The 15,846-nt window shown below is 37.2% G+C and overlaps 1 protein-coding gene across 1 annotated transcript in view; it reads left to right on the top strand.

Moving 5' to 3' along the window:
* LOC131537750 (uncharacterized) overlaps positions 1-15,846 on the top strand; it is a 53,535-nt gene continuing 37,689 nt past the window's right edge. The window contains exon 1 of the mRNA XM_058771374.1: positions 1-202. Within this exon, the coding sequence (XP_058627357.1) occupies positions 1-202 (202 nt within the window). The remainder of the gene's footprint in view (positions 203-15,846) is intronic.

The following is a 15,846-nucleotide window of genomic DNA, read 5'->3' as shown; positions in this document are numbered from 1 at the left end:
ATGATGGAGCCGGCAGAACGGGTGGAGCTGAGGACCACCATAGCAGAGCAGACGGGTCTGAAAATCCCCACGGCAGAACAGAAGACCACCAGAGCAGGACAGCCGACCTCCATGGCGGAGCAGAGAGAGCAGGAGCCCATCAGTGCGGAGCAGACAGGGCAGAAGACCTCCACAGCGGAGCAGACAGAGCAGGAGCCCACCAGTGTGGAGAAGACAGAGCAGAAGACCTCCACAGCGGAGCAGACAGAGCAGGAGCCCACCAGTGCGGAGCAGACAGGGCAGAAGACCTCCACGGCGGAGCAGACAGAGCTCTAATTCATTGACAGTGACTGGACAGACAGGCAATTCAAAATTTGACTCATTGACTGGAACTGAACATGAAGACAGCTTAAGACCTGACTCATTGACAGTGACTGGACAGACAGGCAGTTCAACATTAGACTCGTTAGGGGAAATGGGACAGACAGACAATTCAAAAACTGATTCATAGGTTGATCCTGGACAGACTGACAGTTCATGAACAGACAGATTGACAGAAACGGGCAAGACAGAGAGTTCAAAATCAGCATCTAGACAGACAGACAGATCACAATCAGCCTCCAAGGCTGATTCAGAACAGGATGAGAGTTTGGAGATGGAACCATCGGGCCGGCCCAGGGCAGGACAAAACTTCATAAGGCAAGAGTTCACAAGCGGCCTCCATAGCCGTGACAGGATAGACAGAAAGATCATTGACGGCCTCCATAGCCGTGACAGGGCAGGGCGAGAATTCACAGATGGTCTTCTTAGCTGTGACAGGACAGGGCGAGAGTTCACAGACGCCCTTCTTAGCCGTGACAGGACAGGGCGAGAGTTCAGAGATGGATACCACTGACACCTCCAGAGGTTCTGCAGCGGATGCCGCCACCTCTGGAGGTTCTACAGTGGTACCATAGGGAACGAGAGAGAGTTCTTTGCTGGGCGCCAAGAATCTGAAGCAGGCATCAACGCCTCTGGAGACACAGCAGCGAGCGACACTACCCCGAGAGTTTCTGCAGCATCAGCCGCCACCTCTGGAGACATCACAGTGGACTCTGCTACTTCGAGCAGTTCTGTGGTGGTGTACGCAGCCCAAATGCAACATAAATCGATCCCTATCATGGGAAGTGCTGCAGACAGGGGAATTAGTGCAGGACCAGGAGGGTTAAAGTGAGCTGGTTTGGGGATACCGGCAGTACGTGTTGACACCAGCGGTGGATCCTCCACACTGGATGTCAACCTCTGATGCTTGATGACAATTTCCCTTGATAAGACAGTGGAGGGTTGCAGTACAACAACCACAACAGGACGTGGTTCTGGGATGGCAAACATGGCGTGAAGCGGTTCTGGAAGGTCAGACGAGACATGGCGTTGGGTTGTCCTTGTCCTCTTTAGTCCAGATGACATAGCGTCCCAGTTTTCCAAAAAGAACTTCAAATTTTGATTTGTCTGACCACAGAACAGTTTTCCACTTTGCCACAGTCCATTTTAAATGAGCCTTGGCCCAGAGAAAACACCTGCGCTTCTGGATCATGTTTAGATATGGCTTCTTTTTTGACAATGTAAGTCACTTACTATTAACTTCTTGTTTATTGAACTGTTGTTTTAAATCACTATCACAGTTGCAAACTCCCTTAATAGTTATTAAAAGCTGTCACTCATCTTAGTTCATCGTGATCTCACGAAGTTCCATCATAATCAACGAAGCTCACTACGCTGCACAATGAATCTCTTATTTACACTCTGTCTACACTTTGTTTATTAGGCTATAAGGACTCAAACAGATAGGCTTTGTCTGTGATACTCAATGCTGCACAAACCTGTTGTAAGTCTCCTTTGACTTTGTAAGTTGTCTGACTATAACACTACTGCCTGATTTTGCTGTATTTCGTCAACGAAAATAGTTTCAAAGAAAGTTGAGCAGCATACAGCTGGGCCGCATCTCCATTCAAACACAGCGGTGTTTCATTTATGAATGAACTGCGTTTTTAAAGGGGTCCTATTTCGCTCTTTTACAAAGTCTTGATTTTGTTTTGGGGGTGTACTAGAACATGCTCTCATGCTTGGTGGTTCGAAAATCACATTATTTTTCACATAATTTATATTATTACAATACTCTCTCCCCAGCCTGACATGAACGGCTCGATTAGTTCCGGGTTTGATGAAGGCCCGCCTTCCGAAAAACTAAATGTGTTGTGATTGGTTAGCAGTAGATGGTGTTTCAGTACTGCCCCGCCCTTTGCCAAAACAGCAAGCCATATCAATTCACATAGACATATTATATCTGTCAATTCAGACCCGAGAATATTGAACAAGAGGATCGCGCAGAACCTTTGCACGCACGGATATGGCAAGACATATTAAAGTGATAATGTTTTTGTGGCTAAATCATGTTTTAGATGGGATGTCAACAACAGCTTGAAAATAACTGCATTGACTATGTGGGTGATTCTTCAATTGGGGGAACTTTTATGTCCCCAGGTTATACATTAATGTTAAAAATATTATATTATAAAATAAATAGTTTAGTTAATTCAAATAATATTTATTGCACCACCAAAAAATGTTATACACTAAAATCAGTATGTGAGAATAGTATGTCATTTTCAGTTGTAAGAAGCACTGGAGTTCAGCGCAGAGTTCTATTATTTTGTTAATTATTCTATCAGTTGATGTGGATTTGTAATTGACAATGTCTTTAGACTACTGTTTTTCAATGCAAACACCATAGAAAACATACAGTTGGGCTACTTTTTTACCATGGTAATGAGGTGCTGTCCTTTTGGTTATGACCTACAAATGTATAAAAGATGAGGCTGTTACAGTTTTCACAATGGTACTGTTGTGAAATGTACATCTGCATCCCAACTCAAGCTCCTGCTACTGTGAACTAAAGCTCCTGTTCTAATGTGCATTTCTAAGAGACAAATCTTGTAATATTATTATTACATGTTGAGTGCTACCAAATCAGGTGCTGGTGCCAGTGCTCTCGAATGTTAGTCTGGAGCCCTGATAATATAAATTGTACTGTAAAAAGTTACTGTAATTTGAAATTTCGTCTGTTTAACTGTAAATTAAATATAGCTTTAGTAAACCATTTTTCCTTTTTTTTTTTTTTTTTTTTTAATTTTAGTTTTAGTATAACATTATTATACCATGTATAATTTTACCTTTTTTTTTTTTTAAAGAAACCAAACCAATGTATAGTTGACATTTGAGGCTCAGTGCTATAGAAAAGCAATAAAAGTTCAGGAAGAGTGTTTTCAGCCGTTTTTATATATATATGTATATATATTACATGAAAATATGGCATGCAGCTTCAAACAATGGCATAAATATGTTCAAAATAATCATTATTAATAATCGCAATTACAATTTTAAGGGAATAATCGACAATTATGATTTTTGTCATAATCGTGCAGCCCTACTGGTATGTCAACTAAGTTGTTGTTTCAATATAATCAAAGTCAAAAATGTTATATTCTATTAGTTCAGCATTTCTAACAGAATATTACTAAAATTAGGGATGCACCAGTATTCTATTGGTATCTGTAGGGATGTGTCCAAATCCGATATATGGTATTCGGAAAGGTAATGATTTGTACTGTGGCAACCCTAAAGGGAATAAATACGATATATACGAGATATACACGCAAAATATATTTCAGTGCTTTCTCTCACAATTATATTGTTGGGTAATTGTCCTGTATATAAATTGCGGCATCAGGGAGCCATTATTAATATGCAGGATATTGAAATCACTTATGAATGCGCGTTTGCTTTTTACTTTCACTTTTGAGATTCGCGATCACACAGCCTACACTCTAAAAAATGCTGGGTTAAAAACAACCCAACTGGGGTTATTTGGCAACCCAGCACTGGGTAAATATTGGACAGAACAAATGCAGGGTTATTTTGACCCAGCTGGTTGGGTTAAACGTTTTTACCCACCATGCTGGGTTGTTTTATTTAAGTCATCTATTGTTTAAAAATTATTATATTGCTGGCTTTTAATGGGCTGGAAATTAAAAATCACACACAGAATTACTATAGGCAACAGCAATAATCAAAATATGGACATTTATTACAAGCAAGAACACAAAATACAAGACACATGGAATTTATTTGGGTGAATACAGCATAGTTTACAACATTACATACATTTAAACTTGTTTAACGCGCATTTTAGACATAAAAATGTAACATTTAAAAGTAGCATTTTAAGTCTATTCAACCATCCGCTGTAATCGCTTTTTACCAAAATAGAGCTAATTCTTGAGCCGGTGTGTCGCCGATATCTCAGCCAGTGAAGAGCTGCTGTTCGCGGGAGTACTGATATTAGAGAATATATTATAGCATTAAAATAAACTCAGTATTATAACGAATAAAATCCATTTATGTTATGCAAGGCAGTAGGCGTTTCTATTATGCGAAACAACAGACCACTGCTGACACAGCTGACTGACATCTCATCCTTACGTTGCGTTGCGTAAATTAAAAAAATTTGCAGCAAAGTAAAGACTTCATAAATGAAATAAAATGTATGCAAACCTTTATTTCTTGAGGAAGTGCACCAAATCGGCAGTGCTGTGAACCACTTTCTCCTGTAGAGGACTCAAAAGCCCGCTCTGACTATAACCAAAGTAACTCTGCAGCTGCTATAAATTTTAGGAGGGGCATGGCTGTCCTTGTTTACCACCAAAATATCATATTGCCATATTATCCGTTCTATTGTGTGTAAAGAAAATCCAAAGTGATATTTGTGTTCTGCAGAGTAAAACTAAATTTTTTATTTATTTTTTTTTTTCTTATCAATATATTTATTATTTTCACATCAGCAATTTACAAATTCCGTACAGTTTACAAGTAGACATTCTTTTCTAACCACCCTTCCTCCCCTATCCCATCCTCATTAGACAGAACACATAGTTGGACATTATTGCGAGGCACTGAGCTGGTATGTAAGCTAAAAGGAAAGAAAAAAGAAGAGAGAGAAAAAAAACACACATAATGATAGAAATAAATACCAGTAGTAATCAATAAGGAAAAATTAAAGTCAAGAAGGGTTACATTATCACGTCTGCATTTTCAGCCAATGTAACATCCAAATTATTAATGTATGCAATAAATCTGCCCCAAATCTTTTCAAACATTGATGACTTTTTTTTCAGATTAAACATTATTTTTTCAACAGGCGCATAGGACGATAGTTCTCTAAGCCATAAAATATGACTTTTCTTCTGATTGGTGGTTCTTCTGATTTCCATTGTATAGCTATACATTTCTTTGCTGCTATCAGAGCCATCTTAACTAAACGTAAATTCTTCCTTTGATCAAGTTGAAGAATTGATTCATCCCCCAATAACATAAATCTCGGGTCAGATGGAAGCCTAACATTAACAATTTTGTCAATAGTTTGTATTATATTTATCCAATAAGTTTCAAGTTCAGAACAACTCCAAAACATATGCAGCAATGTACCAACCTCTGTTTTACACCTAGGGCAACATTCTGAATATGAAATGCTGATCTTGTGCAATCTTTCAGGTGTATAATATAGAGTAAAACAAAATTTATGATAGTTTTATCATTTCTGACATCGGGACATCGAGAAAGGTGTGTCCCCTTACAGTTTTTGCCTATTGCTTGAACACTATAGACACATGCTTAGACCAAAGTAACAAAACTTGAAGCTTTTGTTACTACACCTTAAAAATCCTGCAGATACTGAGTTTAAGATGACGTTTTGGTCCCTTAAATTTATCAAGGTGAAATAGTTACTAAGGACTTTGTAGCAACACTTAAGGGAACACTTAGATAATTAAATTATTGATTATAAAATTGTCATTACATTAAAGACAACATATATGTATATTCTCTGGATGTCGTGTTACCGAGCAAACACTGTTACTACATTCCTGGCATGGGCCAGACCCTCAGTCACCTCAGAAAATACACACATACTGTTTGTACAAGAAATAAAAGACATTATAATTAGTGATAATACGTAAATGTCATTTTCAGTGTTGACTTTTTTTTTTTTTTTTTGTTATAAATATAACGTGTATCTTTTACAGCCAGATTGACTATTTAATGTCATCCAGTAATCGTGTGATCTCACCCATCTCCGTTTCAGCTGGATGAGTGAGTTTGGCTACTGGAGGCCATAGACTCTGTCTAGATTGATGTCTTGGTGATGCTGGGGTTCTTTGGTCAGTTGCAGGTTGGTGCCTCTGGTGACCTCCTCTGTTGGTGCTTGAATGTAATCTGAGATTTCAGGTGGAATTTGTGTGGGTCTATGGTGTCATCCTGGTAAACAGGTCTCTCACAAGTAAAGTTGGAGGTTTTCACCCTTGTCCTGGTGGAAGTGGGGATTTCTTTTGATTGCAAGCGTTTTGGCCTTGTCTTTGTTTAGGTGCACATGGTCATAATGGTCTTTTACTGTGATGTTAGAGTGGTGGGTTAGCACACTGGGCAGAAAATCACATCTTCTGGTGGTGTCAGCTTTGATTCTGTGGATGGTCTCTGGGTGGGAGTTTTTGCCAGGAAGAAGTAATGATGATCTCTTTCTATTTCTTTTTTAAATTATTAATTTCAAATTGGCAAAGCTGCTCCCTCATGTTCAACCATTTCTCTTAATAAATTGAAGGTCTCATTTTGAAAGGTTCTGATCACTGCACGTTTTCCCTGCACCACAATTTTAGTATGGAAAAAGTTAACGGTTAGGTGCCTTTTCTCTGGGTCCCTATTTGCAATTGCAAGGCATCTTGAATGTTCACTTCTGTAATCAGTCCTTCATAATGTCTGTAAAAAGCATTTCTCCATGCACGTCCACGATGTGTGTCGAAGTGAAGATTAATACCCCTCCTACATATAATGGGAGTCTCAGGGTTTTGCCATAGGTTTGCTTCTGCCATAATGCTATACTTCAAATTTCTTTGAATAAAAGGGCTCAATAGCTCAACTGGCCAACCAGAGTGTTTGAAGGATTACAGTCCTTTGCTAACGTTATATTTAGCGAGCTGAATTAGTTTTGAAGGGTTTTCCCTCTTATTAAACTTTTTTCCTTCCAATTTGTTTTACAAAGCTACTGTGGGAAAATAATAGTTCTTGCTTACCTCTTGCATAGGGCAAGTTGAAGTTCTATGATAATTATTTCTGTAGTCCTGTTTGATTCTGGATTGATCCCTGTTGTTTTTTTACTAATTTTGTCCAATTTTTTATTGTTGTTGTTTTCCTTAATGTATTTCAGAACCAGCTTGAAAGAGGGTTTGTATTCTGGTCTTTCCCCAGTTTATGTTGTCTTCTTCCTTCTAATGTCTCATCTCTGCTCCAGTTGGAAAACGTTTTTTAGTGCAGTTTTTTTCTGTTTTCATTACTCTGTTTTATTTCTTTAGAATGAACCGTCTCTGTGTTTTCAGTGTTTATATACCCATCAGGCTGTGTACTGTCCCTAAGAACACAGCCAATTGCACAGCTGGTACCACCCCCAACACGGTGGAGGCTTGTAGCTATCTTCTAATACGTCAACACTTAAGCATCACAATTTCACTTTCAGTTTTTGAGTGACAGATATGCTTAACACTTACCCTTTGTTTTTATGTCTCATTTATGATGTTTGCAATAGAGATTTGCAGAACTCTAACTGGCTGTAGATGTTTTAGTTTACCCCAGAGGGGCTTTATTAAAAAAAACAACAGAAAAGTGAAACAGGTGTTGTGTGGGCTGTTTAGGAGATGAGGTGGATTCTGTGTTGATCTGTGTTGCCGGTGACTGGGTGACAGATACACTGTTAGACATTTCAAAGGGTTTTTACAGTACTGTAGTTACTGTAAAAGTTATTGTAATTAAGATTTACAGTTATGAACTGTATTACAATTTTAATACAGTAATGCAATTTTAATACAATTTAAAAAAAAATCCAATTTATCAGTTTACTACTATAATTCATTTTTTATACAGATTTCATTAAATTGAATAATAATAATAAATAATAAACACAATATAGCTTGATCTCAGCCAGTTGATCAACACATGGTGGTGGCACGTTTTGGAGCAGCACCTGTGTTTTGGAGATGGCTTATATGTGTTCTTTGGTTGCTTATATTTTTTCCCCATTATTTTTCTGCTGCCTAAAGATTCTTTGTGAGGATAAATCCAGAGGATACAACATAATGCACTGCAAAATGTCCTAAGACAGGAGAAATAGTGAAGATGCATCGTTCCAGCATTGGAAGACTGTATTTTTAAGCATTATACATGCAATGATTTCAATAAAGAATTTGATATTTTTAAATTATCGTGTCTGTTTTAATTGAATGCCAGTAGTACCTATGTAGGATAAAAATAAAATGAATTCTATATATTTCTTACCAAGAGCTGTTGAACTCAAAGGAGCGTTGCTTTATGAACATGGAGAGTGATCACAACGATATATATATATATTAGGGCTGTCAATTGATTAAAATATTTAATTGCGATTAATCGCAACTTGATTGCACATTTTTATTTGTTCTAAATGTATCTTAAATTACTTTTCAAGTTTTTAATACTCTAATCAACATGGGCATGGACAAATATGGATGCTTTATGCAAATGTATGTTTATTATTATTGAAACAATAGTCAACATAGAGCATGAAGACTACACGTTTTAAAGATTGTAGATGTTTTTCAAAGAACTTGTTCATGTCTATTACACACATGAAAAAAGAAATACCAGGTTCCCATTACTTCTCTTTCTTTGCACTGAGCGATTTACTTACACAAACCTGCAATTTTTGCACGACAGAGCAGCTCTTCTTCTGAACATGCAAAATGTACATTATATTATTTATTATTACATTTGTTTCCCTCTCTGTGCCCACATACTGTATTTTATTTTTTAAAAGCATTAAAATCAGTTGGTATGTTTCCTAAATATATAGTACCAAAGCTATGATCAATCTCAAAACCCAGTATTGATTCTATTTCAGTGATTACCATTAACCAGTATGACTGGATTGCCGTACAGTTCCAGAATATATGAATATAATCCACCATTGAGTTGTTACATCGTCTCCAGCAAAGTGCAGATTCTGGATTACCATTCTGTAAATATTTTCTTTTTGGAGTAATAAAGAATCTAATGATGTTTTTCCATGCGAATTCTCTCCACTGACCAGAACTGGAGGTTGAATGCTGTGACTTACATATGTTTAACCAATCTTCTTCCATTAGAATTATATTCGCCTCCTTCTCCCATTTTTCTTTAACATGTAAGGTAGAGTGAGACTTAGAGGACTGTATACATGAATATATTTTTGACACAAGTTTCTTGTGAATACCACCTTTATATGCATCAGCAAAAATGTTTATGAGACTCAATTTAGTTGCCTCATTATTAATATTTTTATTAAAGTGATTTCTAAGTTGTAAATATCTATAGAAATCATGTTTCTCTAAATTATAGGTATCAATAAGATGTTGGAAGCTTTCTAAACCAATCTTGGATGAAACTGTACAATATGATGTAATACCATTCCATCTCCATTGTTTAAACCGCACATCCATCTGTGCAGGTTTGAAGTCTCTATCATATGCCACCCCTCTTAGCAGCCGTGCTTGTCTTTCCAGTTTCAGAGTTTTGCATTCTTTGAACCGAGTATTAAGAGGAACTAATGTCCAATTGCTTAGTTTGTTAGAGTACATAATCTTAGTAGTTTTGTCCCCTAATAAAGAAGGGAGAGGAACGTCTAGCTGGTTGAATTCTAATTCTTTCCATTTTGCATCATAATCGTCAATACACCAGCAAACTAGATATTTTAATTGTGCTGCTTTATAATAACCCTCCAAACAGGGAAGAGACAGTCCTCCTCTTTCCTTTGGTAATTGTAGTGTTTTGAGTCTTACCCTGGGTTTCTGATTTTTCCATATAAATCGGTTCTGTTCCAGTCAGGGCCGGACACAAGGGTAAGTGATAAATATAAGTGATTTTATTGAACAGGTTGGTGCAAGTGAGAGGTGAGCAGGAGATCCTGAGGTGAGTAGGTAATCTTGAGATTGTTTCCAGGCGTATGAGGATGATAGTAACTGAGTTCTCTTTACAGTGTTGTCGGGGTTCCTCGTCTTGGTCAGGCCCTGTGGAGACAGGAGGAGAGAAGAGTTTGAGTAGTGATACGTGGAATGTTGGGTGGATCTTATATTGTGGGGGTAGTTGTAGTTTATAGGTGACCGGGTTTATGCGTTCCAGGATGGTGAAAGGGCTACCAAGCCACTTCTGAAACAGGAACAATATCAGAAGAATCTTACCTGGGCTGTGGAGAAAAAGAACTGGACTGTTGCTCAGTGGTCCATAGTCCTCTTTTCAGATAAAAGATAAAATTTGGAAATCAAGGTCTGGAGTCTGGAGGAAGACTGAAGAGGCACAGAATCCAAGCTGTTTGAAGTCCAGCGTGAAGTTTCTGAAGTCAGTGATGATTTGGGGTGTCGCAATGTCTGCTGGTTGCAGCTGAATACCATGAACAAAAATCAACAGGCTAAATAAAAACCGGATTCTCTTAAAGGGTTACTCCACCACAGAATGATAATTTTGTCATTAATCACTTACACCCATGTCGTTCCAAACCCGTAAAAGCTCCGTTTGTCTTCAGAACACAATTTAAGATATTTTGGATGAAAACCAGGAGGTTTGTGACTGTCCCATTGACTGCCAAGTAAATAACACTGTCGAGGTCCAGACAAGTATAAAAAGCATCGTCAGAAAAACATTTTCGTCCTCGCGAGGCCTGGGATTGGGAAACACTGGCCTAATTTATGAGTGAATGATTCAATGACTCACTCAAGATTTACTTGGTTCATTACTGAATGATTCAGTGTTTTTGAATGAATGAAGACAAATAATCGATAAGTCTTTAACATTATTTTGAATGTCAAATTACTTTCAAAAGGATGATGTTGACCTCCACTGTACATATCAGAGTTTATATCTGAACTATAAACTTTTATCCTAGTACTTCTGTGATATTTGAATGATTGTAACACAGAAGTAATGATCTGTGTGGTTGAAAAGACTGTCCCCCGATTTCACAGACAAGGCTTAAGCCTAATTCCAGACTAAAATCTAAATCTGAGCTGTTTCAACTGAAAGAAACTTACTCTGACTGATCTTAAAATATATCAGTGCCTTTATTTTGTCTCAAAATGCACACCAGTGATGTTATTTCTAAGGCACGTTTATAAAAATTACTTAAATGTCCCAATTGAACTATGGCCTAATCCTAGATTAGTCTAAGCCCTGTCTGTGAAGCTGTTTCATTCATATGCATGACAGTGGTGCTCTTTAGATCTGCATTAGCAAAAACGCAGATGTGAATGTTCAAATCACCCTGGTGTGATCGTATGCTGCACAGATGAACCAAGAGTGATCACAATGTCGTGATCGCACACGTCAAAGGTTGAGGAATGTAACAGATGAATCATTGTAATTTAGGAATTGAATCGCTTTGGTGTTTGAATCGTGTTTATGATCTTTAACAATCCGTTAAATTAAAGTGCTTTGTCATGTTGGTGGTGAAACCTCTCTTGAAACACGTTTAGCTTATCACAAATATTAAACTTCTGATCGCAAGTGTAGCCAAACTTTGGAGCGCTTAGATTAGTGAGCAGGGTCCAGGCAGATCACTAGATCGGGTCCTCACAGACGGAATCAAAATTTTTATTTTACAAGAAGTATCCTATTCTGGAATTGGGATCGATTTTCGATGCCCAACCCTAACTATAACCCATATTTAGTACAAATAATAATATTTAACATCTTTTTTGCAGATGTAAAAAGAGGCTGTGAGGGATATTCTTAGTCTTTTCAACAGGTTATAATGCATAAATGACAACAGTCAAATTTAAGTCAAATTGAGTTCCTGCTTTTAATTTTTTGTCAGCTCCTAATGCACTGGTTATGCAAATTCAGTGTGATACAATGCTGCCTAACAGGTTTATGATGCACACTGCATGCTTTGCATGTTTTCCAAACTTTCACTTTTGATGCGCATTGTTCTATTATACACCCTTGAACATCACCAAAAAAAAAAATACAAGCTAAGAGTGATTGTGTTTACAAGCAGAGGTGGGTTGAATACCCAAAAACTGTACTCAAGTAAAAGTAAAAGTACTTATAGAAATAAGTAATAGTCTGAATACTTGAGTAAGAGTAAAAAAGTACAGGATAAAAAAAACTACTCAAGTAGTTAGTTACTAGTTACTTTGGATCATATACTGTATATCTATAGTCTACTTTTATTTAGATATATAGATCAAATGTATGTTGTGTGTGTGTGTGTGTGTGTGTATGTGTATATATATATATATATATATACACACACACACATACACTACCGTTCAAAATATTTTTAATGTAATTTATTTCAGTGATGCAAATCAGAATTTTCATCAGCCTTTACGCCAGTCTGTCACACAATCCTTCAAAAATCATTCCAATATGTTGATTTATTATCAATGCTGTTCTTTTTAGCTTTCTATTCATCAAAGAATCCTGAACAAAATGTCAAAGGTTCCAAAAAATATTAAGCAGCAAAACTGTGATTTCTGAAGGATCATATGACTCTGAAAACCGAAGTAACAGCTGATGAAAATTCTGATTTGCATCACTGAATTAAATTATATTTTAAACTATATTAATTATGTATTTATATATATATATATATATATACATACACACACACACAGTGTAACGGGGCTGACGAGACGTGAGGATCCATGTGCAAGCTTTTATTTAAAGGCATGGTCATAAATACAGGCAGGGTTGAAACAATGGCAAACAGGTATGGCAGGGACAAGACAGAGTAATCCTAGGACAAGCGTGGGTCAACGATGGGCGAACAGTATCCAATGGGGCAAGGCAGAGAGATAATCCAGGGAACACGGACTAGAATCCAAGAGGGGTGCAAACTGTCCAAACGGCAAGGCAAGGGTTAATCGAGGGAACACGGGCTAGAAACAAAACATATAAGAAAATAAGCAAGACAAGACTAATAACACTAAGTGGGCTCCGTAGAGTAGCTACCGCTAAGAGAGGGATAAGTGCATACAATACTCGGAAGTGAGGGAAAGAAAGTCCAGGGTTTAAATAAGGCATGTAATCAGTGTGTGCGTGGGATCAGGTATGCGTGGGATTAGTGCAATCAGGGCCGGATTATCCTTTGACAGGATTGGGCGAGTGCCCTGGGGCACCAGCCAATAGGGGGGCACCAAGTGATTAAGATAATGACTAGACCTTTAAAATATTTTTCATGTTTTGTAAATATATTATTTTGCTGGAAGAGATGCAGATACATACAAAATGAACAGTTAATGATACAATATATACATAAGGAATTGCGATTGGGTCAGGTCGCAGCTTTGCCCCTCGCCCCTGTCAGAGTGGATAGGCAGCATCAGTTTAGCGGTTGTGCGAAACGCAAATTAAAAAAAGAGAAAATATCATGACACATAGCCAGGGCTCTACAATGTGACCATTTTAGTCACATTTGCGACTGAAAAGTACTGCGTGCGACTATCAAAAAATATTTAGGAGCACCTGTGGGACTAACCTGATCAGTATATTTGTGTTTGAGCTCAGAGGAGCTTCAAAGATGTCTACTTGCGTATTTTTGCAGCGTTGAGTAATGTATCGCAGACATATGCTGATTCCTTGAATGCAATGTTATTCAGAATCCACTCACTGCTCAAAATACTGGAGTTTTGTTCATTGCTGAGTTTTGCAAGCTCATAAATCCTCTCGATATAACAAACAAAGTGTAGACAGTGTAAATAAGAGATTTGTTGTGCTGTGTAGAGAGATTCATTAATTATAATGGAGCTTTGTGAGATCGCGATGAACTGAAGTGAGTGACAGCTTTTAAAGATTATTAAGGGAGTTTGCAAATGTGATATTAAATTAATACAACAGTTCAATAAACAATGTTAATATTAAGTGACATACATTGTATGAATTTAACAATACTGCCTGATTTTGCTCTATTTCTTTAACGAAAATAGTTTCAAACAGTCACAGCTGAGCCGCTGCGCATCTCCAAGCAGTGTTTCATTTATGAATGAACCTGCGTTTTTAAATGAATCTAGTGAGTCAATGATTCAATTACCCATTCATAAAGACACTTGCTTTGTTCCTGAATGAATCAGCCGTTCTAACGAATCAACTGAATGAATAGGCTTGTTTGAGATGAGCAAAATCTGTGCAGAACCGGTCACCGGTGATCACCTTGCTCTGATGTCATGCTGACGTGTGCCAAAAAACTCTCGCGACGGCGAGGCGGCTCTGTCGGATTGAGCAGTTGTTCTCCACCGACTGCGCTGATCAAAAGCATGATGGGAAACGACTGACTGACGACACAGATTAATGCTCATTGGTTCAGACAACCGTGATGCTGCATTCTCTTCTAAAATGTTTTATTTTTAAATCTGATTTCATGCTATTATGTATTTAAATTGTGCATGAATATTCCCAAATACTATGACAGTGCGATCTCTGTGTGAGATATGTGATTGTTGTCATATTTTCTATAAAATCTAAAATACGTGTTTGAATTAAAATAAAAATGGATGATAAATACACCTTTCGTATGGAATTAAATAGTAAGCACTTTGAGTGCCTTGTTCATCATATTTATATTCATATAAAAGCAACAGAACTGAAATGATATCATGTTTATCAGCAGCACAGCATATGAGTGAGAATAACGCGATATCTGCCTTTGATCTCGTTTGATCTCGTTCTACTTCGAGAGGGCAGAACTGTCCGTCTTGACTGTGTTTATTTCACTCCTCCCCTCACTGCAGCCGCCTACTCTCGCCTACATTTCAGGCGAGGCGAGGTGCATCTCAAACAAGCCTAATGATTCAGCGATAAAATCAGTAACTTACCGCCACCTGCTGGCAGGTTTATTTTTATTTTTAAAGTGTAATTTCAGTTATTTAAATCATTTCAATCAATCAATAGTTCTGTATTCAAAATTTTATATTTAAAACATTAATCTCACAACATTGTTATGAATTTAAAACATCCATGCCACCTCTGAGCCTCTGTAAATGTCTGTAAATTTACCTACAAACCACTTTTGTGTTCTTCTGTGCCACCTTTGTAGTGGAAACTAATTTTGTTAATACTGATTTCTTTTGATTGGCAACTTGTTCTTCTTATTCTACCTGTTCTTATTCTTTCTTTTTTTTTTGTTATTAGAAATTTTGGAAAAGCTTATAAATATAGATTTTTGAATTTGATATAATGACATATTTTTAATAAAATTAGAAAAAAATGCCAGTACGAAAAAATGCCCCTGTAAACCACTTTAAGGGGTCAAATATTACCTTGTAATGGGAAGGCTAATTTTTGTTATTGATCAAAATGTGGTCCTGAATTTTTTTTAATCCGGGCCTGAGTGCAATGAATGATGGGAAATGCAGTCCAGTGTTATGTATGGTGTGAGAGTCAATATGGTGAGTGAGTGACCTCTGGTGGTGAATGAACGGAAGTGCAGGGACAGGATTCGTGACACACAGGTGCATCTCAATAAATTAGAAAGTCGTGGAAAAGTTCATTTATTTTAGTAATTCAACTCAAATTGTGAAACTCGTGTATTAAATGAATTCAATGCACACAGACTGAAGTCGTTTAAATCTTTGGTTCTTTTAATTGAGATTATTTATATATATATATATATATATATATATATATATATATATATATATAAAACCCTGATATATAGTGGTGTGAAAAATTGTTGGCCCCCTTCCTGATTTTTATTTTTTTTTTTTGCATGTTTGTCACACTTTA

Source organism: Onychostoma macrolepis, chromosome 03, assembly GCF_012432095.1.
Source record: "Onychostoma macrolepis isolate SWU-2019 chromosome 03, ASM1243209v1, whole genome shotgun sequence".
Taxonomy (NCBI): domain Eukaryota; kingdom Metazoa; phylum Chordata; class Actinopteri; order Cypriniformes; family Cyprinidae; genus Onychostoma; species Onychostoma macrolepis.
The sequence above is the reverse complement of the archived record's forward strand: the minus strand, read 5'-3'. Positions and strand labels throughout refer to the sequence as shown.